Source organism: Cynocephalus volans, chromosome 1, assembly GCF_027409185.1.
Source record: "Cynocephalus volans isolate mCynVol1 chromosome 1, mCynVol1.pri, whole genome shotgun sequence".
In the NCBI taxonomy this organism is placed as follows: domain Eukaryota; kingdom Metazoa; phylum Chordata; class Mammalia; order Dermoptera; family Cynocephalidae; genus Cynocephalus; species Cynocephalus volans.
Window position 1 is genome coordinate 222264883 of NC_084460.1, and position 26365 is coordinate 222291247.

The 26365-nt window shown below is 35.9% G+C and overlaps 2 protein-coding genes across 13 annotated transcripts in view; one reads left to right on the top strand and one right to left on the bottom strand.

Annotated features, from left to right (window-relative positions):
* The window catches only part of PRPF40A (pre-mRNA processing factor 40 homolog A), a 52719-nt gene extending 35785 nt beyond the window's left edge, over window positions 1–16934 (bottom strand). For 4 of the 8 annotated variants that reach the window (XM_063080236.1, XM_063080226.1, XM_063080216.1 and 1 more), the window contains exons 1-5: window positions 16518–16800; window positions 15311–15442; window positions 4949–5029; window positions 3744–3774; window positions 2105–2121 (exon numbers count right to left, since the gene is read on the bottom strand). In XM_063080236.1, coding sequence (XP_062936306.1) covers window positions 2105–2121; window positions 3744–3774; window positions 4949–5029; window positions 15311–15442; window positions 16518–16727 — 471 coding nt within the window. In that variant the 5' untranslated portion in view covers window positions 16728–16800. Of the gene's footprint in view, window positions 1–2104; window positions 2122–3743; window positions 3775–4948; window positions 5030–15310; window positions 15443–16517 lie in introns of all 8 variants that reach the window. The other 4 variants (XM_063080258.1, XM_063080253.1, XM_063080246.1 and 1 more) reach the window with 2 other exon arrangements.
* Window positions 16935–17899: 965 nt separating this feature from the next.
* ARL6IP6 (ADP ribosylation factor like GTPase 6 interacting protein 6) overlaps window positions 17900–26365 on the top strand; it is a 52941-nt gene continuing 44475 nt past the window's right edge. For 4 of the 5 annotated variants that reach the window (XM_063080297.1, XM_063080271.1, XM_063080282.1 and 1 more), the window contains exons 1-2: window positions 17900–18314; window positions 19820–19870. In XM_063080297.1, the coding sequence (XP_062936367.1) occupies window positions 17915–18314; window positions 19820–19870 (451 nt within the window). In that variant the 5' untranslated portion in view covers window positions 17900–17914. The remainder of the gene's footprint in view (window positions 18315–19819; window positions 19871–26365) is intronic. The other variant, XM_063080277.1, reaches the window with a different exon arrangement.

Here is a 26365-nt window from a genome sequence, read left to right on the forward strand (position 1 = left end):
CTCACATTGCAAGATGGTAGAAGCAGAGAGCAGAGAGAGCAAGAGAAAGACAGACTCTCCTCTTCTTTTAAAGTCCTCAGAACTACACCCCTGACCACCATTTTTAATCTATTCACTACCGCGTGGTCCTATAACCCAATCACCTCTTCAAGGCCCCACCTTACAATTACCATAAGGATTACCAGTAAAGAGGATTTCCCACCCTCTTTACTGTCACAGTGGGGGCTAAGTTCCTAATACATAAAACTTGGGCGACACAACTCAAGCTTCAGGAAGTTTTGGGGGGACATAATTCAATCCACTACAGATGGGGATAGGTTAACATAAGAGAAACCTAAAGAGCAAATAAAATGTTCAATCTAATTAAGAGTCAAATAAGAACCACCACTTTGCACTCATGTCCTCTCACCAAAATTCAAATGAGTGATTCTGTTATTAGAAATGTGCATTTTACATTCTTCTTGAAAGACATGACTAGTCACATACTCTCCATCCCAGAAATGTTATTTCCAATTCCTGGAATCTTTATTAGACATGAAAGAATCCAGAATTGTTTGTAAAAGAGGGTGGGGGGTGGGGGGGAAAGATCTTAGAAACAAACTGAATGTCCACAAATGGGTCAATGGTTAAATAAATTGAGGTATATCTATGCCAGAGACTTTATGAAGTCATTTAAATAATTTTATCTATATTAGGGGATTTACACAGATTTTCACAATTGATTTTTAAGCAAGAAAAACAAGATGCCAAAGTACATTTACAAATAATTTTTAAAGCATATATAATATGAACCAACAGTATAAAATACATATATATGTATTTGTCTATGTTTAAACAGTAAGTGCAAAAAGAGTGACAGCAAAATATTAATGGTGTTGGTTCCCTTTTAGTCAAAAAATTCAGGGTGAATTTTCTTTTCTTTATAATTTATACCTCTTTCGCTTTCCTTCAAGGGAGCCGGCATTATTTAAATAAGCAAGATAAACATAAAGCTATACTTTTTCAAAAAGCATATACTTAAAATAAAAGAATACCAGATAGATATTTTGTAACCATCCAACATATAAAGGAAAAGATACAAGAATGTTTAATAAAATTCTTGATTATAATCCCCCCACCCCCAAATGTAAAATACTAACATTTGCAATCAATTCAAAGCTTTCTGTATTTCCTCACCCATAACAGTGGGACAACAGCTACCTCCTAGGACTGCTGTTATGCTGAAATGAGATTAGACACATAAACTCTTCCTTTCATTAATCTTTAAAATAGTAAAAAAAAAAAAAAAAAAATCCTTGAAGCTAAAGAATAGGCTAATATTAATAAGCATAAAATAGCCATCTTTAAGTGGGACCTAAGGCTTAAGATTATTTTCCCAAAACATGGGACACCATAATTATGTTTAACAGAATATCTTACACAGAAGCATAAGCAAAAGGAGTAAGATTACTATCTTAAAATGAAGTACCAAGAAAAAAAGAGTAGCACAGCAATATCATTCTCTCCCTTTCCTAAAGGAAAATTCAAAGCACATTTCGAACACTCCATTTTTTTGTGGTAACATAGTGTTAAGGAAGATACAAGCAAAGAAGTATTTTAAATTACTGCATACTAGAAAGAATCTACATTATGTTTACAGTAATAAACAAGAGTACTAAAATTTTTCTATTAAAAAAGAGTACCTTCTTCTAATATAATGCTCAACTGAAAATTACCAGATTAATTACTGTGTACCTACAAGTTCTGCTTCCCTTCTAATTGGGAATTAGGAGAATTCAAATTCTTATAAAAACTGATAAACATAATTCCATTTCTCTCATTAAGTCCCATCAAAATTAGAATTTAAAATAAACAATTTTTTCTCTGGCATAGGAAAGACAGGAAAACTAAGAATTAATGTAAGGATTAACTTGGCAGATACACACAGGTATTCATATTCAATGTGGTACCCCACAGATATGTACAATCAATTATGTTTCAATTAAAAAAGAAATGTAAAAGAAATCTTTAGAACAGAAATAAGGATCAATGTAGTAGGCTTAAGAAGTGTAAGAAAATAAATACATTACAGAAGTTTAAAGAGTATTTTTCAAAGAGTACTTACTGCACCAGATGCTGTACCTAAAAACAAAAAAAGGACGCAAAATATTTACACTGTGATAAATCATACTCTCCTTCTTAACAAGTTTAATATTTATTCATACTACATCTTCCTCCTCATCCTCTCTCACTAAAGATTCTGAGACTGTCCCATATGACCTATGTGTTTGCTCTCTTTCCACAAAATAAACATCTACCGCACAAAGCCTTCTCAAAATTTGAACTTTCAATCTCCAAACTCACTTGCAGCCAAGTTTGAGAAGTGTTCATCTTTGCTTTTTGTTTCTCTTCTCCTCACTATTATAGGTGCCTATCTCACCTAATTCCTCTTTCTCTGCTGTATATATTTCTAAAGTACAATAATGCCTCTGAACTCTGATTTTACGCTTTAGATTTCTGTTAACATCAACTATTTAGAGTCCAGACTTGTATGTACAATACAGTAGTCATTCGCTACCGTACATCCCCAATTAAATTAAATTTTCAGTTAAGATTAAATAAAATTTTAAAAAATTCAGGTCCTCAATTGTACTAGCTACATTTCAAGTACTCAGTAAGTACATTCAGCTAGTGGTGACAGTACAGATAACAGAACATTTCCATCATTGCAAAAAGTTCTATTAGATGATGCTATCCTATACTACCACAGAAAATCTCTTAAGGGATTTTAAAATGCACATTAGTCACAAACCATGTAATTTTCCAGGATTATTTAGGATAATACTACACAGCTCTAGATATGTACATAGGATAAAAAAATTATACTAGGTATTTCAGAACATCATTTTAGTTAAAATAACAAAATTTGTAAAACATCTTAAAAAGATCAATTATGTCCCATATAAACCTGCAGCAAATCATAACTGTATTTTAAAAATGTTTTGGCCTGATCATGGGATAAAGTCCAGCACCTGAAATATTAATTTATGGGGAAAACTATTTATTCATAAATAATGAAGGCATCACTATTATATATTAAAGCCTCACTAGTCAAAATAACCAGTTATTGGTAACTGATGGGGAAAAAAATTTTATAACTGAACATACAAACTCCAATGATTGTAAGAGAAAAACGACGGTGATGTAGTCTAGAACACCAAGGAGAGCACATGCTCCCCATCTAAAGGGTTGAGCTGCTACCCCATTCTAATGTTTGCTGAGTACAAATATAAACTCAACCAGAGTCTCTGGGCACCTACTGTGTGGACAGGACTATTGCTAAGCACTGGATATTCAGATCATCCATCTTCTCAAGACAGAATTAAACTTTATGTAAAATCTGCAGACTTTAAATGTTAGCAACAATTACAAATTTCAAAACACTGTGTGAGCCAATTCAAAAAGTTCATGAAAAGATTTGTATTATATTTTAATCCCATTTTCCACAAACTCTTTGAAGTGCCCTCATATATCTGCAGACCAAATTTGGCACAGAACTCCTGACCTAAAACTATAATAATTTCTTAAGAATCCAATTATCAATAATATTCCTAATTTCTTTTGACTAAAAAGAAAAAAGAAAAAAAAAAAAATCAGGACCTGATTATGAAGTCTGAGAGACACTACTTTTATTCCTCATTAAAATACAGCTGCTACTCTCCAAATAAAGTCTAATACATAACCAACATCCATAGTATACATACCTGCTGTTACATCCATACTGTTTACTCCTGGCTGTAAAAAGAAAAATAAAATTAGTAATTTTAACCTTGTTTAAACTATATCTTATATAAGTTTCTCAAAAAGCACAGTGAATCAGTCCCTCCTGTGTATAATTCTCAAGCCAATGACTCAAAGATTCTTAGCAAGTTTTAGTGGTCTCAGTTCCCTGAGCTTATTATAAATTGTAAGAGGTCAGTAACATGAGGCTGATTTAAGCTTAAGCACCTTAATCTAAGTGTTACATAGTCACCAGTTGTATGCAGATCCACAATTCTTTACCCACAATTCTGAAATCCAGAAAATTCCGAAAACTAAGATTTTTCAAGGATGGCCCCTAACCTCAATGCAGTGGCAAAACCTGCCATAAGTGAACAAAAAACTCCTTGCAATCTTTATTTATCACACCTCAGGTAATTACTGATAAGGTTTACTGCAGAAATATTAATGTTAGAAATTATAAGGCACTGCCCTAGAGCCCACAGGAAATTTTTACATAATGTTAATATATGCTACGTGTCACTTCCCAATATTAGAAAGAATTTTGAAATACATCTAGCCTTAAGGGTTTTAGATAAGACACTGCAAACTTAGCACCTCAAGAGAATATACCATATCTATGTTACTACAACCACGAGGCTATCAGGTAATTAAGAAGTTTAACTAATTTGAATATCATAATAATTTATATATTATACTACCCAATAGGCTGTTCAAGGATTTTCTAAGTAATGTGCCACAGCTGAAGTCTCACAAAATGTGGATTTCAAATCAAATCTTCTGTTTTCTAAATCCAGTATTAAATTACATAATATCAATTTTTAATTAAAACTCAGTAAGGGAAATGTCTAGTCTTTAAAATTAAAATGGTACCAGACCAATAAAATGTTTCTGGTTCGCAAATTATGCTTTTCAGTAATTTAGTCTTATTTAATGTAGAATTAATTCAATAACCAAGGATGTACATGTATTATAATGTCAATATAGGAAAAAGATGTAAATGCATATCATTCACGTTACAGAAACTAAAACTAAAAGTCTACTGTAATTCTCATAGTACATTTCAGTACTTCAGAGGCAGGGCACTTTGAAGGCTAACATGATTGTCTCTAAAGTACATATATATTATTTTATATATAAAAGTAATCACTCAAAACATCACATAAAGTAATTATTTTCACAAGATTACCGGTAAGGCAGGCTGCATGGAAGCCTGAGACATATGAGACATCATCATTCCAGGCATTACTGAAGACATCATTCCAGGCATCTAAAATAAAAGTAAAAAAAGGTTACGATATAAGACCAAAACACTTAATAAGAATTGTACACATTAAGATTAAAAATCACTGAACACTATACCATATGGGTAGTATGCTTAGTAAGTGCTTGTTGAATGAATGAAATACTTTATCAATGATCTATTTTAGTACTTATATCATGTTTTATATGGTCAAAATTGTTTTAACAAGTGAATTTAAAAGTTTGGACTATTATGTTATTTCTAGCACAAACTTAAGAATATTAATTTCTTTTTAGTTGTAACTCAACACTCATGTTTTTCTCCCTTCTTTGGAGTAAGATAATTTAAGATACATTTTTTTTCAATGTTTTTCACCTTTGATTTTTAATATCTGTATTTAACAAATTTTATGGCAATCTGGCTCTTTCCAAAATCCTAGATCCAAAATGAGTGTGCTCAAGATCCAAACAGTGACTCCAAATACATAAAAAAAAAAAAACTTGGTAAACCACAAATCATCTATCCCCTCTCTTGTACAGAAAATTTAATAAAGTACACACATAAATATCTGAAGTTTTTAGTTTGGGAGCTCAATCTACTTTATCAATGACTGCCACTCAACTCTATGAATTAATCTGTACTAAGTATGAACAGAAATCATGACGATTAACTTAAGTTTCAAAAAGATTTGACCCAATGCTCATCTATATTAGTATAATACCACGATTTTGATTTTAATATAAACAGCAAAAGGATCTAAGGAAACCAGGAGGGGGACAAAAATTACATATAATAATCATAGGTATTGGAACAAAGTAACCAGTTATTCAACACCTTCAAATTAAATGAACAATTTGAAAAATAGGAACAACAGAAAAGAAATAAGGATATTGGTCAACAGGAACATATAGATTAAGCCTACTAAATGCAGACAAGAACAGTCACACATTGAATGAATTTTATTACTTGTAAAAGTCAATTCATGAAGCAAAACAAGGCTAATGTACCTATTAAAATGAAGTAGCATGGAGTCAATGGATTAAAAAACAACCAATAAATTGTTTAAACACCACTAAATAAGAACTTAACAGAAACTGTGACTAGAAGAATTTTGTGGCTACTTGGCATATACAATCAAAATAATATTTTTTTAAAAAGTTACAGAAATTGAAAATAGAAGCATTGAAAAGCCTCCGACATCCAGACTGAGAAAATTAGAGAAATAACTTAAACACCGAGGGAAAAAAGTATACAATCAAATAAGAACTAGGCTTGCTTCCAGCACATACTCCCCACCCCCCACTCCAAAAGATATACCCTCACATTAATTCTGCCTTAGGTTAATGCAAAATCGAGTCAAGTAACTGGTTATGGGGGTGGGGGGGCGGGGGTGGGAAGCAACCCGGAAGCATGATGTGCACGACACAGAAACAGACTGTTAGTTAAAATGGGCTACATATAAAAATCAAAAACTAGTAACATATCCAAAACCAGAATTCTAAGCTAAGTTGAAAATGAAAGTTTGAAAATTTAAGAGAAAGACAAATGAAAGTAATTTCTCATTAAGAATTAAAGGTATTTTTTAAAGTGGGGCAAAATCTCCATAATGCAATAGGACATTCCGACATAGTAGCAGACTGTAGAAATGAAGGTAATTTCAATTTGAAATATTCTGACTTTGTAACACACACAAAGATCAAATCCCATTTTAAAAACAAAGCCACAAAAAGCCCTGCATATAAGAAGAGTTTTCTATTTTCTAGATCAGGCTGATGAGACTCACAGCAAACAGTATCTGAAAATCATTAAAGAACAGAATTTGACAGTGCTGTCTCTTTAATTGTCCTACTTCCCATACATCAAATTTTAAAACACCTCAATTTTCCTTTAGACTGGAATTCATGGTATTGGCTATAAAATGAGATTTAACATCAAATAAAAATCAACATTCTCCCTCAGTATGTCTGAAAATTCTGGGCAGTGGCAACTTGTTAATAAGCTTATTTTACCTGACAAACTTATCTGCGAGATTCTTAAATTATGTACAACTGAATATTCTGAAAGCAAATACAGCATTAATATAATTTTAAACCAAAACTGTGATGTTATTAATATGAAGCCAAAGAACAAAACCATAAATATGCAAAATACTATACTTTGTTTGAAAAGAATTTGACAAATTTTATAGTTTCCCCAGAGGCTTGAGCATCACAGAAAAGCCTGTTTATGGAAATGTTATGATTCCCATTTTCCATTAATTTTAGGATACACATAACATGGAGATACATTTTACAGTCCCTGTCTTTGAAGTTGAATTCTTTCATAGGATTTGTGTTGACTTATGCCAGTCACTTGGCAGCACCATCAATCTGAGACCTTCAACATTTTGTAAATCACTATCCTTTTTGTCTGTTTTAACACCACTACTAGTGGGAATCTTGGCTGCAAGCTTATGAGAATTGGTTTGTGATTCAAATCCTCAGAAGTGATTTTCCCCTCCCTCCTCCCAATAACCAAAGTCGAGACATTCAAGTTTCTTTCCTGTCTTTTTTTGCATGGTAGGTATACTTCTTGCTTCACATCCACAGTATAGCCCTTCGGTGCTCCAGCTTTATCTGCAGTCTTTATTTGTGGACTTCCCATTTGAGGTTCTCTCTCTCTCTCTCTCTCTCTCTCTCTCTGGCACATAAAATAATAGTCTCACTACTGATGATATTTTAAGTTAAATGAAAATGGGATGTTGGTTCAAAATGATTAAAAGGAAAAATTTTTAACTTACTTGCTACAGTAATGCCACAACAAATTCCATGAGCTATATCATTCTTCAGCTTAATGTGAAGCATATTATAAAATCAAAATCATGTAATGCTGTAAAAATTTCCATGTAAACTACATTGACAAAAATTTCCATGTAAACTACATTGACAAATATGTAAAGTGCTATAATTAAAAATTTTTAGTTGTTAAGATCAGAAACGGAGAGGATGAGGATGGTGAAAGACATGTATATGAGACAAACTTAATTTCTTAAAATAGCAGACATCTGAATTTTATGAACACTTTGGCATCTTGAAAAACATAAATAAATGATATACTATATTTGATATGCTTTAATCATAAGTGGCCAAACATTTGTGTATATATACATACCATATAAACAAATTTATCTGTATATTTCTATTTCCTATTCTTTTAACAATAAAAGTTACAAAACCAATTATCAAGTACTCTCAGAAGAATCACCATTGTGACGAAAATAAAAACAAATGATTAAACGCTAAGGTGTGCCATGCAACCTTTTCAGTCATTCTTAGCATCCCAGTAAGTTTCTAATGTTAGACATAAACAAGCATGTTTCATTTATCACCCTATATATTTTAAAAATGAAAATGAAAGGTGCAATAAAATAAAAGCAATTATCAATGCTACAGCAAATAAGCTATACAACAGGGAAACTAAATTAGTCCAATTTTACTATGATATGAAAAGAAAACAAAATTGAAGATCTTCACATGGGGACTTCACAAGGTATTTTCTTCATAATTATTTCCTAAAGTTTTTCCTGCTGGAAAGAAACCACTAACAACCTGAACTATCTTTTGTCTTGCCTTATAGAAAATCATCTAGAAAAATATTGACTCCTAAATTTGGTTATTTTTAAAAACCATTCTTGCTGCAAGCCTGTAGTTGCAAATTGATAACTTAAGTTTGATTTTTGCCTTTATACTTGGTTCCTTTCAAATGTTATGAAGTCAAATTCTATAAGTATAGCCCACAAAGGCTATTAATTACAGTTCAGAAACAACTACACTCATATATCACTAAATTACCTTATGAATAAATATACAAATAAATGCAAAAAATCTTTAAATAAATGAAAAAATAATCTTTAAATGGAAATAAATACCAAATCAATTGGAAATAAACAGAAATACCTATGTTTAAAGCATACTCTTAGCAACCCAAAGTAAGTGGCTGCATTTTGGAAAAATCATTTAACCTTACTTCCTCTCCATCTAGAGTAATATAAACTCAGGATGTCATTTTTTGACAATAAATATTTAAATACATAAAAAGTAGACAACGTTTGCACAAAATCAGGTGGAATAGAATGCTACCACTTAATAAGACAATTGCCACTACTCAAAATTTAGTTTGCTTATACTCTCTTAACCTAGAGAATTTAGAATTGCTGAAGTATAGCTACCCCTTCAGATTCTAAGGAGGTTAACTCAATTAATTACACAATCTTACACTGCTCTACAGAGAAGCAACCTAGCACAGGTGTTAAGTGCACTCTGAATTCAGATTGGCAGAATTCGTATCTCAGGTTAACCACTTAGCAGCTTAGTGAACTTGGGCTCATTTACTTGATATCTTTGGACCTAAATTTCCTCATCAATGGGAAAAGTAGTAACCATCTAATAGGATTATTGTAGGGATCAAATGGGATAATACATGTAAGGCATTTAGAACAGTGCTCAATAAATGATATGATAGCTATTTTATTATCACTGCTCTCTTTCAATTCTTATAATGAGGGTATCTCTTACGTTGCCCCTTCCCTCATCTATTCCTTATCTCTCAAGCACTTGGGTTCTTTAAAGGCATCTAGTAAATTTTGTAAAGCCATCATCTTCAACAGGAATCAATACATGTAATAAGTCAATCCCAGATTAAGCATCACATTTATTGCTGGCTCTGCATCGTAACTGTCCAATTCACTTAACTCTCTGGGCCTCACTATTCCCATCTATAAACAGGACATCTATCTAACCAACCCACTTTTCAGTCAGAAAGAACAAATTTAATAAAGTATATGAATATCTCAAGGTTTATATAAGCATGGTAGCAGAATTATAATTCTTTCTACCACAAGTTACATGACACAAAAACTTAGAAATAGAGCTGAATAAATATGAACTATATCACTTTATTTTTAAAAAAGCTCAAAAAAACTAACTGTGGATACAAACAAATTGTGATGTCTTGATTAACACATACAGAATAAAGACTTTAAAACTTACTCTAAAAAGTCACCTGAGACTTCTATGGACAAAAGTACAAAAGAACACAAAACCATTATTACCCCCTTCCCCAATTTTTTCAAGCTAAATTCACTGTTATACCTAACCAAATCATACTTTACTTCAGTATAAGGAAAAAAAGGGTAATTTTCTATTATATTTAACGAATATATGATCATTAGTACAGAATGACCTGCAAATTACTAAAAGGTCATCTTTCAGAAAAGTAACAACTTTCTTGACACTACTTGGCCAAAGACACTATACCAAACCCCTGTTTTCAAAAAGGAACTCAATGCTCATTCATTAATGTAAAGGTAATTTAAAGTCTTAGCCCAAACAAACCGAAGATCAAGACCTAATGAATATGATTCTATTTGTACTGAAATAAGGATTTTGTTTAAAAAAAAGTCTAAGATATAGCGAACTATATTTCAACACATGACAGTCCTCACTTCCTGCCATTTTTATGTATAGTCCCTTAAGAGAAATGGCTAACAGCATATCACCCATTTCTCACCGATTTCCACTTTGAGTGTACTGAGCAAGAAAGAAGGAACTTACAGTTATTTCTGAGATGCCTGTATGAACTGTGTGTTTCTGTCTTCTGTCAGAAATGACTGAAAGTTCTTTGACAGCAGGGTACACATCATTCCTCGTTATACTAACACTGCATCCAAGACACTTATGACTAAAAGAAATAAATATAGGTATGTGTAGTGGATTGAATTATGTCTCCCCAAGACTCACTGAAGCTTGAATTGTATTCTCCAAGTTTTGTGTATTAGAAACTTAGCCCCCACTGTGACTTGTTAAGGGGCTGGGAAATCCTAGCATATGGAAAAATCTGTGGGGTAAAACCTCTTAAAGAGATAACCATCAACGGTGTCACAGAAATACATTTGCCTATAATTTAAAATAAATGAAAACATGTATTTTACTTTTATTCACCAAAAATTACTTATTTCTTTCATAATATTTATCTATTTTTGTCAAATGAAAAAGCAACAGTAAAGAGAAAGACATTAAAAACAAGAATAAGTGGTAACAATATAAAGTCACATGTGGTAACAACGTAAAGTCACATGTGGTAACAATGTAAAGTCATAAATAACCACTGGAAACAGTCCCATGTAACACGGACTGACTTCCTAACTTAAACTGCAGAAAAGAGTATCTCCGTATTTGTTTCATTCATTCAACAAGTATTTTACTGAGCACCAGTGATGGGCCAAGAACTGTGCTCAGCACCCAAAGCCTTGTTAAAAAGTATAGAACATAGCCCCTGCCCTCTAAGAGCTTACAATCTATTACTCTTTGGGAAAACAAAGCAAATAAGAAACCATAAAACAAAACAAGTCAATAACTAAGTGCCAAAATAAGTGAAACAGTAAGAGCTCTGGGTGGATTACACTGGATTTTCTTTAATAATTTGAAGAGGAGGTATATGTTGGCCAGTTGTTGTTTTTGATGACCTCCTGGAGAAGGCAGGACTTGAAACAGTAGAACTTAGGAAAGCTAATGGAAGTCCATGGTGATAGCGAGCTGGGGGCAGGAGGGAAAGAAGGACAGCATAAGCTTGTAGTCATGAACTAATGTAATTACTCAAGATAACATGAAAAGACCAGGCTGGGTTCAAATTAGGGACTGTAAAGAAGAACAGCCTGGGATCAAATTAGGAACTGTGAAGAAGACCAGCCTGGGTTCAAATTAGGAACTATGAAGACCTGCAGCTTTGTATCATGCTTTGATGTGTACTATGGGAGATCCCTGAAAGTTATGCTGTGGAATTTAGATACTATGCTATAAACAGAAAAACATTGGAGATTCTTGGGCAAGCAGATAACATGCTGAAATCTAGAATTTTGGGGGGAGGGGGGCACGTGGAGGGTGGAGAGAGGGCAGCCTTGAAGCCAGAAAACCAGCTTGAAAATTGTTGAGTATCCTAGGCATGAAAGTGTGATGACTTGGGCTCAGATGACAGCAGGAATAGAAATAAAATAAGATCTGTTAGAGCCTGCCTTACTCAATATAAGAATAAGAAAATCAAACTCATTTGTAAAAATCAATTTAAAAATCATTTATTTATCACTTGATTGACCAAAGACCAAAAAAAAGAAAAAAAAAAAAAAAGTACTGAATAAATAGAATTATGGAGGCATTACTAAAAGAATTTTCTATTCTTTTATTTCTACATCAACTCATAAAATCTCATATTATCTACTCTTCTAATTAAATGATCTGAATTAAATCATGGGCTGTTAGAACTGAAAGGGACCTTAAGTCTCTTTCTCCACTTCTCTCATTAAAAGAGGAAAACTAAGATTCAAAAAAGAAAGGAAAAAAGATCCAGCTAATGCAGTCTCCTGAGAAAAGGCAAAATCACCTGGGATAAAATGGCAAGACTTTCATGTCCTCTGCATAGAAGGGACAACAAAGAATAAGACATGAAAACATTTTAAAGGCATAACATTCTTTACTATAAATACAAAGAAGACAGCCTCTCACATAATACTTTGATGAAAATTTCTACTGAAAAGTTTTGAGTACTGCCACCAGGCATGAACCAGTGATCCCTCCAAAAATTATTATTTAAGTCACATATCGTTTAAAGTTTATACAACTTGTAAGGTCCCTTCCAGCTGTAAGATCCTATAATTCTGTGAAAGTAGAAGCATGACTTTCCCATAAAATTATGTATAGTACAAAATAGGCAAATTTAACCTACACAATAGAAGGTTAGAGATAAACATGAAAAAATTTAGGTTATCTCATGAATTATTAAAAAAAAAAACCCTTCTCTAAGCTAAATAACTTGCTGCATTTGAAAAATTATGAGCCTTGGTTTCCCTAGATTGTTATTCTGTTTGGTCTGCATATTACTTTACAAACATCTTTTAATATTTCATATTCAGTAACATTCCAAAGACGACAATCATTTAGCAATAAGAGTGTCACCAATTTTAGCCTTCAGCTGGTCCCAGCATGAGATCTTAATGCAAACTAGTCAATATATGAAGGTTCCATAATTTTCAGTCTGAAAGTCTCAAGAATTTGTGAATTAATTTTTTAAAACTGAATGGCAGAATCCTAGAAACTTTCACTTCTGTGAATGATAGAGGCACCCTACTTCTTCTCAATTATCTTTTGACCACTTACTGCTCATTAATACTTCTGATGGTGGTAGACAGATAAAATGATGCAGAAAAAAGGATTGATTTTGCTACTTATTATCAACTTTTACTTTTAAGGAAATGTTCACAGATTTTCAAATAAGATTTCTGAATTATTTAAGGATTCAAATTATCCATGTTCTCACAGTCTGGTATAAAGCTAAAATAAGAATTACCTTTACCAAGATTTGGGCCCTCTATTTGTTAGATATTAAGGGGAAAAGACAGAATGAAATAATTTGGAGAAAAACAATGGAGATTCTTTTAGAACCCTAGGAGCTGGACTCCTTCCTAACACATTCATTCATCATCCTAACAGGAGCCAACAGAGGGAGAAAGAATTCTAAACATCTAAATAATCAGATATACTTAAAAACACATGGCATATACTGGCCTAGGAAAAAAATAGAAGAAAACCATAAGGCAAAATCTGGAGTGCCTGAATGGATGTGTACCAAGTAGCAAGTAAACTTACTAGGAAGATGGTCACTGATATATCTAAAGAGAAAGGGCCATAAAGCAAACTGTGACTAGCTTATGTCAACGAGATACATGAAAGTACTTTTAAAAAATAAAACCTGCATTTTATTAGAAAGGACTAGCTGATATCTTGGTTTTGGTAGTGCACTAGCACCATTACAGCAAGGGTAAACAGGTCAATCCCTTGCAAAACTTACCTTGATTGGCCCAATGGAAACAGAAGGCCCCAGAAAAGAGAGAAGCATCTGGCAGTAGCAAATTGTTTTATTTTATCTTTCTGTGGAAAGAAACTAATTTTAAATAAGAACCAGAGCATTTAAAGAATAAATATTTTTTAAAGCTCATTATCTAGTCAGAGCAGCTCTACCAAGAAAACAAGAAGAGTTCCTTGCTGCTTAGAGATGGGAAGAAACAGAAGAGGAATCAGAGTTGTTTCTCCATCACCTAGGGAGTTCTAAAATTTGTGTTATTCTAGAATAACAGAGTAAAAGACTTTTATTTAAAGAACTCCTGCAGGCAGAATCTTTTGAGCCTGGTGCCTTTGAACAAAGATTTTAATACAAAATTAAGGGCTATACTTCAAATAAAAAAGAAGAAAACCACCTGACATTATGCCCTTCTACTCTTGAAGTTATGTAAAAAGAGAGATACACATAGCAAGCTCCTTTTTACACTGCAATTTCACCAAAACTTTAACCATCAAGGCTTAAATGATTACCAAAGTAAACAGCACTAGTTAGCAAAAGAACATACATAATTGGCTTTCCAAAAATACTTTGTTAGCCTACATTTTTGATGATTTATCTAGATACTCAAAAGGAAATAACCCAGCCACCTAGGGATCTGTGTACTGTAGAACCTAACATAGTACACAAAATTATTCATGGTAACTAACTGAACCTGTTACCTTTCTTGGATACTCCTCTAGAAACTCAGTTCTACCAAAGTCACTGAGTCAGCATTAAAACCTTTTGATCCAAATTACTCCCATAAAATGTCCATTCACAATTTATGCTAGAGACGGAAGGGACGGCTCATAAGCAGGAGTGCAGAAGCAATAAGCATTAAAAAAATATATATATATGGTGTAAAATGAACTACTGATTTGGCACTGTCCTATGAAGAATCAGAACTATACAGAAGAAATTCCTCCCCCTCCCCCCACACCCACACACAAAGGGGAAAATACTTCAGGAATAAAATTCATTCTAAGCCAAAGGCCTAACCAATTGCTGTTTTCAGAGTCTATGCATTTACATAGCCCACCAAAACAAGTTGACATATCAGATAACAATTACTTTTACATCATTAACTTCAACTGAACACGCTTGAAAAAAGTCGTTAGATTAAAAACCCTAGATGTACAGTTACCTTTAATTTTAAAAAACAAAATAAAACAAAAAACACGCTTAGTTTTGTTGAGATAGTCAGCAAATTTTTTCTAAAGACTTTTCCATTACATTCAACCTTTGGTTACAGTCATGATTCAACACCTGCCTTATCTGAAATTACCTGAGCATAAACTAATCCTTAAACAGCTACAAGTATTGACTTAGATTTAGAAATCTTGACACAATATTAACTGAAGCAAAAACAAACCATACAAAATAATACAAAAACATTCTTACTTGTCCCATTGGTGGCCCTCCCATAGGGGGCATCATTTGTGGCATCATTCCATGAGGTACAGGAGGCATATTTGCTCTCTGTCCCATAGGGTGCATTCCCATTGGGGCATAATGCATGCCAGGGTGCCCCATCTGAAAAGTAGTGAAAATTTAAAAATTAGCACATAACACTAAATGTTTCTAAAAAAATCTCGTTTCAACAAATCATTTACCTGCAGTGGTATATTAGGCTAATCTATGATTACATTATTGGGCCAATTTACATCTCCTTGTTTTAAACAAAACGCACTGTGCATGATTTATAATGAGCTTGCAAACTCCATAACAAAATGGAAAAAGTTAAGATCATTATTGGACAGCTGGATCTTAAAAAAAGCACTGATTTAATCAGCTACTAATTGGCTTGCTAAGCTTGGAAAATATGTATTGAATGCTAATTTTAAAACTGTTATGGTGAAAACCACAACTTTGTCCTATTTCACACAGATATAAGAGATAGCCAGCTTCTGTTATTTTATAACCCTTCTGATTTTATACTTCAAAATGCTGAATTTACCCAATTAACTCAGATGAGGGCTGATCTTATAAAACACAAACAGTGTGGGTACCCAGAAACACTTCATACCTAACAGATAAACATACTATTTCCTAACAAAGCCTTTAAGACAGATAAAATTCCTCCTGCCAAAAACATTTTCAAAGATGAGTTTCTGTCACAGACACTAAATGCAAACAACGGATTCATCCATATTAATACGCTTTTAAAAGACAACTACTTTCTTTACCTATGTGTCCATTGTTCCAGGTTTTAAAACCAGATAATTATTCCCTGCCAATTTTCCCAACAGTCCCCCCTGCAGACCACCACCACTGCTAGTGAAATCAAATTTTGGCAGCCTCTCTCAGAATCAATTCTCCGCCTCCCCCTGCCTGCTAAATTAGGCCTATGGCTCCAATACGCTTACCCCGCCCAGGGCCCAGCACATTCACAGCGCACCTGCCTAGGCCAAGCCTACTGGGAACTCCCAGGGTCCCACATCCTCTTTGTGCATCCCCGCCCTCCATTTCTCTCCCTCGGTACATATCCCACCATCTCGAGCTCTTCCTTCGTCCACTCTTATCTTCTTCTCCTTTTGGAGAAAGCTTCCTGTCTCTCTGACTCCGTTTTTCATTGTGCCGCTTTCTCCCTGCCCCACCGATCCCTTACCGAGGGCCGTCTCCTCAGGAAGCCGTCAGCAGAGACCCAAGAACTGGAGCAAAGGCTTGAGCCGGACAATCTCCGTTCCCCGTCCCCGGGACCCCGCGAGGAAGGATGGTTCTCCATTTCACTCACCATGAGGCCTCCACGCTCGGCTCCAGTCCCCGGCCTCATCGTCGGGCTCAGACTGCTCCGCCGGCGGCCACTGCCGCTACACATACCAACAAGAAGCGATCTGAGTGGCTGGCGCCCGCTGGGGCTAAAGGTTAAAGGCTGCCCTGAGCTATGGGGCGGGACCAGCGGCGCCAATAAGCTGACAGGCTTCCCGGCTGTCCAATCAGTGTGCGCCGTCGACACACAGCTCTGCGGCGATTCGCCCCCAGCCTCAGCCTCACTCGGCACCGCCTGCATTGGAGGGGGAAGGGGGACGGAGGAAGTTTCTGCGCCGAGTCCTCTGCTGGGAAAACTCCACCAACTTCCTCGGGGGAAGGGAAGACAACTGTGTCCCAGCTTCCCGAGCTTAGACCGCCTCACCCCATAGGGGGTGGGGCAGTGGGGACCTGCCACCTTCACCCCCCACCCCCCGCCCTAGTTACGTACGCCCGACAAACCTGAGGCTGCCAGGGGAGGCGTCGGGGGAGGCAGGGGATAAGCAGCGTCTAGCTTTATTGGTGGCTGGGGCCAGCTGCGCGCGCGCGCGGTGCTCAAGGCTGAGGGGAGGGGGCGGGGAAGGCGAGAGGAGGGGTCCTGAGGAGAGGGTTCGAGCTCCGTACGCACCGGATGGAGGGCGCGCACTGGGGCGGAGGAGGAAGGAGGCGTGTCGAACAGCCTGGAGGGAAGTTGTGGTATGGGCGGGGAGAACGACGCGAACAAGAGATAAGGGCTGGGCAGTTAAAGGTAGGGCGAGAGCCTGGGGCGGAGAGCTGCCGGAAAGCCGGGGAAGCTTGCGAGCGTAGAAGGGAATAAGGGATAAAGCAAATAAGTTCGGGAATGTGTACTGAAGGGACAAGGGCGGGCGCTAGGACCCAGCATCAAGCAGATGCGGCTTCGGGGTCCCCGGGCGCGCCCTTGCCTGGAGGTGACGCGGCGATGGCGGAGGTCTCTGGCCGGCACGAAGCGCTGCAGGGAGAGGAGAATCGGCTACCTTCGGCCTCGGCTTGCTTCTGCCTGCCTGCTTTCCTGCTCCTCCTCCCGCCTACGGCCCCAGTGTCGGACTCTAGTCCAGGGGCATCCAGCCTCTCCTTGGGGTACACGGTTCCCTCTACGTACCACCGCCCACCCTGGTCCACCCCTGCGCGCCAGGTCCGGTTGGTGGAGGCCGCTAGGGCTCCCGGCTGCTGATTGGCTGCTGTGGGGGCGGGGCGTGGCTGGTGGGAGAAGCCGCGGGTCGCTCGGTCTTTCCCGCCATGTCGTTTGTGGAGAGCGGTAGGCGCTTGGCCCCGCGTCGCCGCGGCTTGGGCACCCCGGTCCCTTTGCCTCGGCCGGTATATTCCTCCTTTAGTCAGGGAGACAGTTGGGGTGAAGGCGAAGTCGACGAGGAAGAGGGATGCGACCAAGTGGCCCGCGATCTGCGGGCGGAATTCTCGGTTGGGGCGTCGTCGGAGCCCAGAAGGGGCTCGCTTTTCTCTCAGGAAGGGGATGAGTCGCCGGTCCTGCTTGATAAGCGTAATGGTATCTTCCCGGCGGCTGCGGGCAGCCGAGCTCAGGCTCGCCGGTGGCCGGTTCAGGTCCTCTCTGTTTTCTGTTCTCTGCTGTTCGCCATCCTCCTCGCCATCCTCCTCGCGATCACCTACATGATCGTTAAAGGTACTGAAGCCCAGGCCTTGAGAGTCTGTCCAGATCAAGGCCGTGGTTCATTCCTCCATCAACTCCGTTTTCCCCCGCCCAACCAAAAGTCGGCAAGCTGGCAGCCACTTTCACCCAGATCCCTCATCTGCACCTTTCTTTGCTCTTCCCCCTTTTGTCTTTCCCTAGGTGAGGGGCCCTGGTCTATGACCAGAAGACCCATTTTAAGAAGGGATCTTTTGGTTTAATGGGTACTCTTGAAGAAATAACTTGAAGTCAGCGAACACGTGTGGTGGACATATTGGCACAATTAAGCAAAATGCAGACCAACCACCATTAAAAAGAGCCCGTGAAAAGTTTGTGTAATTAAAACTGGCTATATATGTTCAAAGGCTTTGATCCACAAATGGTTAAAGATGTACTATCCACCGATTCCTCTGTACACCCAGAAATCCTTAAGGACAAGGATTACCATTCCACAGCCCAAGTTTCTACTTTTATAGGTAAAATCATTAACCTCTCAGTTTTGTATTGTTCGTAACCAGATGCAGTGCGCAAAATTCTATTGCCCGACGTAGTCGGCTTTTCCTCTAATAATTTTATTTTTTTCTGTATCTTAAGTTGACATATTGGCCAGATTGGAATAAAAGTAGGTGTACTTTGAAAGTCTTTTCCAGGTTTATACAGATGTGTTATGTGGTTGGCTATTGTATATTATGGTGGAAAGAATCAGACTTGAGTTTAAATCTCAATCTCACTAGTGTATGACCTTAACCAAATTGAAAAAGAAAAATTAAAACTAAAAAACTTTATGCATGAAGAGCACCAAACACATTGTCACTCAAGTTTTAGCTTTGCTTCACTAAATAAAATTGAATATTCCAGTTTTTATTTTTCCTCATTGCTTCTCAGTCCCTAGTTGGCTGCAGATGGCATCTAATAGCTTACCATGCTTGATTTTCATACAGAAAGCAGATGGATAGTTAATGTGTGAGTTTTACCTCTTCATAAAATGGTATTGGGTGTGAACAGTCGTCAATCTTAAGTGTTTGGCTGCCAATGTTTCATTTCTTTATCACTCCCCTCCTCTTTTTTACTGCAACGCTGATAGTTTTGTAGGTAGTTTATTTCTCTTCTGCTCTGAAAGACTGCCTTTGTGTCATAATGTTGCAAAACCATTGGAAGTCCATTGCAGAAGACATTGAACTGCTTTTTTTGAAAAAAAGGAACTGAACTCAAAATCTGTTATGCCCTTTAATTTGTATTACATAAAATGTTTTCACAACAACCATAGGCAATGACATCCTGTCTAGGAAATAAATACATATGGTAGTTGACTCCTGTAAGAGGTCTCATTTGCTTGCTGAAGGTTACATAGCTAGTAAATTGAATCAGAATCTGAACCTAGTTCTTTCTGACTCCAGAGCACTTTTGGCAGGCCCACAATGTCTTCCCAGCCTTTGAGTTATTCCTCAAATTATATAATAATCTTACTTTTCTACCTAAGCCCCTCTTTGTATTTACAGAGTTGCATGCTGAGAATTTGAAAAATGAAGATGTAGACACTGGGCTATTCGGTATGGACTTAATTGTCACTTGATTTGATTTTGAGCTCACTTTTGTTTTTCCAGATCATGTTTAAGCTATACAAAGTTTAGGGTAAAATACCTAGTATATTCCCATGTACAGTTGATTCAGTCTGCATTTTTTATTTGCATACGTTTGTGGTAAATGTTACTAGATTTCCTTTGTATATATGTGTGGGGGGAGTGTGTATATTATATATTTGCCATAATTTTATAATGGGCACCATTGTGTGTGTGCACTACACACACTAGTAGTAGTAAGTGAACACAAGTGTGTGTGTCACTCAGATCCAGAGAATACTTAGCATTTTCTAATTTCTTCTGGAAGAGGCTTCCCACACTTCTTCTCAGAAATTTAAAAACAAACTTCCTCACAAAGTTGGCAGAGATCAATAACATCTTAAGAAAACCTCAGGAGAAATTTAAGTTCAAATCTCTTTATAAGGAACTTCTTTGAAATATTATAAATAAGTATTGGCCATACTTGTGCAGGCTAATGACTAGGCGAGTCAGGCCTGAGTTTTTATAGAGTGTCTGTTAAATGCTGTAGTTTACAGGTTTCCAGTGAAAAATGTTATTTATGCTGTATTTATTTCTCTCCACCGAAATGATTTTGAAAAGTTGAGAACTTTACCAATGAACTAGGCATGAATTCTAACCTACTGTTATTTAAAAGTTGGCCAGATTTCACATTTATGAATAGAATGGCTGGCAATTGTTATCTGGAGGAATGGCTTGGTCAATATTAAAAGGAGTATGACACAAATTGTTTATTGCCCTGCCTTTTTTTCCACACTTTGAGTTAAATAATCTCATATTGCTTTAAAGTATGCTTGATAGATACTTAATACTATTATAGCAAATATGAGTGAGAAGATTTACTATCAAGATTCAGGAATCAGCAGAAACTGCTATATTTTAAAGGCAAAAAACAATAAACAACCACTATGCCAGAACAGAGATTCTTATTTTGAGCTGAAGCTGCAGCGGTCAAGTGGAGAATAAATATAGTCAGCATCACCTAATGGGCTAATTCAATCTGTTACCTGGATATTAATTTTAAAGTAAGCATACTTACATTTATAGCAAATATATATTATAATGTGTGGATAGAGAATAGCCTTCTCTACCAGAAGAGGATCCTTAAAAATCTGTTTCAGAGAAGCAGTGCCAAGATAATTAAGCTTTTAAAAAGTTGAGGTGATTCTGGTAACACCTGCCTTTACATTGTTCTGAGCTGGAATTCTCTCCTGTTTGGGAGAAAAATATACGTTAGCTTCTTTACAGAATGTTTTGAATTGACTACTGGTCTCTGGTTAAAAGTCCTCTTGAGACAGTTGATAGTTGAAAAGATAGGCCAGTTCTCTCAAACTTTTGACTTCCATCCAAATCAACACTGAGTTAATTAACTTAGATATCAAGAAAGATTACTTCATTAGCTCACCCCTGAGGAAATGCCTGTGAAATTATATTCTTGCCTTTTTACAACTGATAGGAAAGTTTTCACATGAAGAAACAACCCCAGAATCTTTAATAAGGAGCTGTTGTTGAAGTCAACCATTAGGTTCAGCAAAAGTAGCATGCAGCCTTTTATCAGATGATAACTGATTTCATTGTATATATTTCATCTTGTTTACTGGAAACCTCATAGCTAAATGTAATGTTTGATTGTTTTATATATTACCCTTTGTTTTTTGGTATAATTATTATTGCCTGTACATGCCGTTATCTTAATATTGCAATGACATTTAAATTTTATTGCAGATTGTCTTGATTCTTTGTTTAAAAGTAGGTTGGTTTTTAGAAAAAAAAACGTGAGCACAGTCACTACTCTATCATGAAAGAGTTCTCTTTCTAGACTGATAAAAATTTTATACACTGCAAGTTGTTTTTATTGCAGTTCAATCCTAGTCCAAGGTCGCTGTAGTGTATGTTATGGTCTTTTTTTTTTTTCTAACTTCTCAGTATACATTGTAGTTGATTTTCGTGTCCCTTTATTTATTTTTGTTGTTTTTGTTTTTGTTTTGGCGGCTGGCCACTAAGAGGATCCAAACCCTTGACCTTGGTGTCATCAGCACCACGCTCTAACCAACTGAGCTAACTGGCGAGCCCTTCATTATAGCCTTGATTCTCATTTTGGTATGGGTAAGAATCAACTGGGGACTTTCTTTAAAAAAGCTCCTCTAGGTTTTGTTTCAGCCCAGGGTGGGGCCCATGAATGCTCATTTTTTACAAGTGATTCAGATACAGGTAGTCAACAGACCACAGATTGAGAAATACTTTTGCAGGCCCAGAAACTGATTTTTTAAAAATGTATTCAAGGGTGTACTTGAGAGTTGACTAATGACAAATAAACAAGAAACAGTATAAGCACAAATGCCTGTTAAGAACTTAACATTTAAAGGAGCTGAGACACGGCAGTTCTCTTATCATCTTTGTTTCCCCAAAATCTATGGAAAACAGTTTATAGTTTTTTAAAAAAAAGGTTCTTGCTAAGCATAGTTCCAGCATTTGGGGAGTTAATTGTCCTAATAGCTAGTAGGATCAGGCTGTAATAGCGTTCATCTTTACTAGTGAGATAGTCCAGCCAGGAGGGTATGATTGATACTATCAGCTGGTTTTGGAAATTATCTCCCCTAAACTCCCCAGGATGGCATTGAAGTGATACTATAGAGTTTTTAGCATGTGGGCTCTCTTTGTATAATTGTCCTACAAATCATATCATACTGTAAGTCTATTTTTCAAGCAACTTAATAAAATAAAACAAGTTTATTTAGTTAAAATCACATTTCATTCATTCCTCTTTAAGATTATTCTGAGGTCAATTTGATTGCACTAATCTTGTACAACACTGAGTTGTTTCATTTTTGCACATTGGCTTTTGCATCTGTCACATTTTTTCAAGTTTTATCACATTTCACAGACTTATTCCTATTTCCAACTTTGCATTTTTTCTCCAGTCTTATTATTCCCCAAGGTATAATAAAATGATTGTTTATTTGAGGCAAATAACTACTGAAATAAGTAGGTAGGGGAAATAGAATTGGCTTTAGCAGAAAATACTTGATCTAAAACTTGTTATAATATGTAGGGCTAGTATTTTTTATTTTTCATTAATAGTCAATGCCATATAGAAATTGTAGTATGAGACTTTTATGGAGTTCTTTCAGTGCCTTATGAAGCTTCTGAACCTGATATCTTTGGTGCCTGTCATTCCTTAACATCTGCTGGTTAACATCAAGTACCTTTTGTGGCTAGGACCAGATTGGAGTGTTAAGGGCTAATCTAGTTTTTGTGCTGCCCATTTAGTTTCCTATATTATGATTGAGAGGTTTCCAGGCTTCTGCACATCTACGGAGAAGAGATGAATGACTTACACTGAATTCAGTCAAAGATGAAGCCAGATCATTTGAAGTGTTCATCAGTTATTTCTTTACTTGCAAAAATGAGACTCCTACCATCATACTTTCATTATATAGAATATTAGAAAACATGGTAAAAGTTTCCAAGAGAACAGGTGTGTTGGAGGTGACTCATTCTCTTACAAAGACACAAGTTGAGAGACTTACTCAGTTTCTTACTGTGAAAAATGTTTGAAACCCTGAATTTGTGTGAACCTTGTTAATTTTAGCCCGCATCTTTTAAGTGTTATCTGCAACAGCGTGGGGGTAATGCAAGTATTTCATCTAAAAATTCACAGATATGTTGTCCTGTTCTGTAGCACAATCTTTGTAAAATTGTGTATATTACCTACTCATTATCAAAAGAGCAATGACTAAGGCAAAAAAGTGAAGCCAAAAAGGAATAAAAATGTACAATCAAAATGTTAGCTTATCTTGGTTTCAGAATTATAGGTGGTATTTAATTTTTTTTATTTCTATTTTCTACAATATATAGCATAACTAGAAATAAGAACTTATTTTTAATTTAGTTTAAAATTTTTTTATTGAAGCATAATCGATTATACATATTTGTGGGGTACGGAGTTGAGTATCAGTAGTGTACAATAAGTGATGGTCAAATCAGGAAAACTGTTTAAATAAAAGCACAAATTTAAGTTTAAAGAAGTAAATAGTACATGATCAACAATTAGCAATAACACTATTGAACTTTTACGGTATGCCAAAAACAATTAATTTTTAAACTTTTTTTGTGTTATTTCCTCTAGTATTCCCAACTATGCTGTACGCATCAATATGTTACTTCCTTCTAAACCAAAACTCAAGACACTGTATATTATAATTTTTATGCCGTGAGATAGTCTAGGTGATGTAGCAAAGCAGAAACAATTGGTTATTAGCAAGAATTATCAGCGTGCAGCTAAATTATTAGTCATTAAATTATTACACTAATATGAACCAGACATTAGGATCTCTAAATAAATCTCAAACTGGTTTGTCATTGTTTGTGTGGCTAACTTTGGTGGTTGGGAGGGATGTTTCTTAGGTTAATAAAGTCAAATGTTAGCTGGCATCAGAATCACCTGAAAGACTTGTTAAAATTCATTTTGCTGGTCTTCAACTGGTCCACAATGGCTGATTCAGTAGTCTGGGATGTTGCCCAAGAATTTGCATTTCTAACAAGTTTCTAGTTGATGCTGATGCTACTAGTTTAGGTGTTGTACTTTGAGAACCACTAGTCTAGTGCATCCCAAACCTGACATATCCGGGGAAAAAAAAAGGCCCTGAGGCCCTGGTGATTTTCTTTTTTTGAATGTGCAATATCACAGACCCTACGTTATTCACTGAATCAAAGTCACTAAACTGGCTGTATGCTTTACTGGGCAGTAAGAGTCCATTGGACTCATTTTCGTTTTTGAATTTTTTGAGCAGTTCTGTTTGTAAGGATTGAAATTCAATGCCTTTTTACTTAGGGGTCTTCCAATGAATAAGGAAAACTGAGCTATATTTTTGATAAAGTTTATTTGATCTTAAAATTACCATATTGGTCTATTGGACCCTTTTTAAAAATTCTTTTGTGGACTTTTTTTTTTTTCAAGATCCTTTTATAAATCTGAAATACATAATGAGATTTTGTTTTCATGTATCACATTTTGTTATTTCATTATTTTAGGAATTATTTTAATATTACTCATCAGTTATTCTCAACTATGCTAAAAAGAATAGAATAAGTATAATGGAATCCTCTAGCATAGGAATCAGCCAACTGTGGCTCATAGGCCAGATCTGACCTGCCTGTTTCTGTAAAGTTTTATTGTAGCACGGTCTTGCCCATTGCTTTATATACTGTCTGTGGCGGCCTTCACTCTACTCTGGCAGAATTGAGTAGTTGTGACAAAATCCTTATGGCTTGCAAAACTGAAAGTATTTACTATCTGTCTCTTTTCAGGAAAAATGTAGTATTCTCATACAGTTAGTCATTCAACAGAAAGAACTTCAGGCAAGAAAAACAAACCATTCTCTTTTGCTAAAAAGATGTGTGACAGTATTTTTTCATCATTTATGATATCTGTGTGCCCTAATTTGTTTGATACTGTTTGTAAGTGGATAAATGATACAGGCAAGTGTGTTATACAAAGGTGATTGGAGAGAGAGGGAAGAAAAATCATTGGATTGATCATTTAAATTGTTTATAAATCTAAAAAATGTTTTGCAAATTACAGAGCAAAGATTTTTGTTTTCACCAAAATAAGCCATGAAAAATTTAAAACTTTCAAACATTGTGTTTTGATGATGCAAGTACAAAAAGAAAAAGCAAAAGTAATGATAAATTATAACGAATTAGAGATGTAACTGAATTCTGGAATTGATATTTACATGATGGATATGTTTCAGATTCATGCATGTAGTTAGTAAGCAATTAATTGCACTCAGAGGACATGCCCATTTGAGGTGTACATAACTTCAACACCAAGGAAATTGGAAATAATTTGGGTTTGCTGTATTTCCAACAAAGTTTTTTTTCACTGTCTTTTTATTCTTCTTTTTTTTTTTTATTTTATTTTATTTTTAATTTTATTTTGTCGATATACATTGTGGCTGATTCTTTTTATTCTTCTGTATTCATCAAATGACTTGAAGGAAATAAAAAAGGCCTATTGGACCTAGATGATAAATAGTGAAGACTGTTTTCCCTCGTATGCTAAACATTACAAACTTCAGAGAAGAGTATAGATTTAACAGGATTGGCCGTGAGTTAATTGTTTAAAACTGGGTGATGGGTACATGGGAGTATATTGCACTCTTTTCACCTTTTTAATATGTTTCAAATTATCCATAATAATTTTTTTTTTTTTTTAATTTCCCATGTGAATTTAATGATTTACCGGGGTTGGGAACTTCAGGTGTTATTTGTTTTTCAAATTTCAGTCACTCCATCTGTGGAATGTCCTTCCGCTTCCTCAATTGTTTCAGCAAGAAGAGGAGTGGAGCAGCTACATGCTGGTTGCAGTGGGCAGGCAGTTGGGTGGAGTCTTTTATCAATGTAGCTGCTATGTACCCACTGTGTTCATGTTGCAATAGCAGG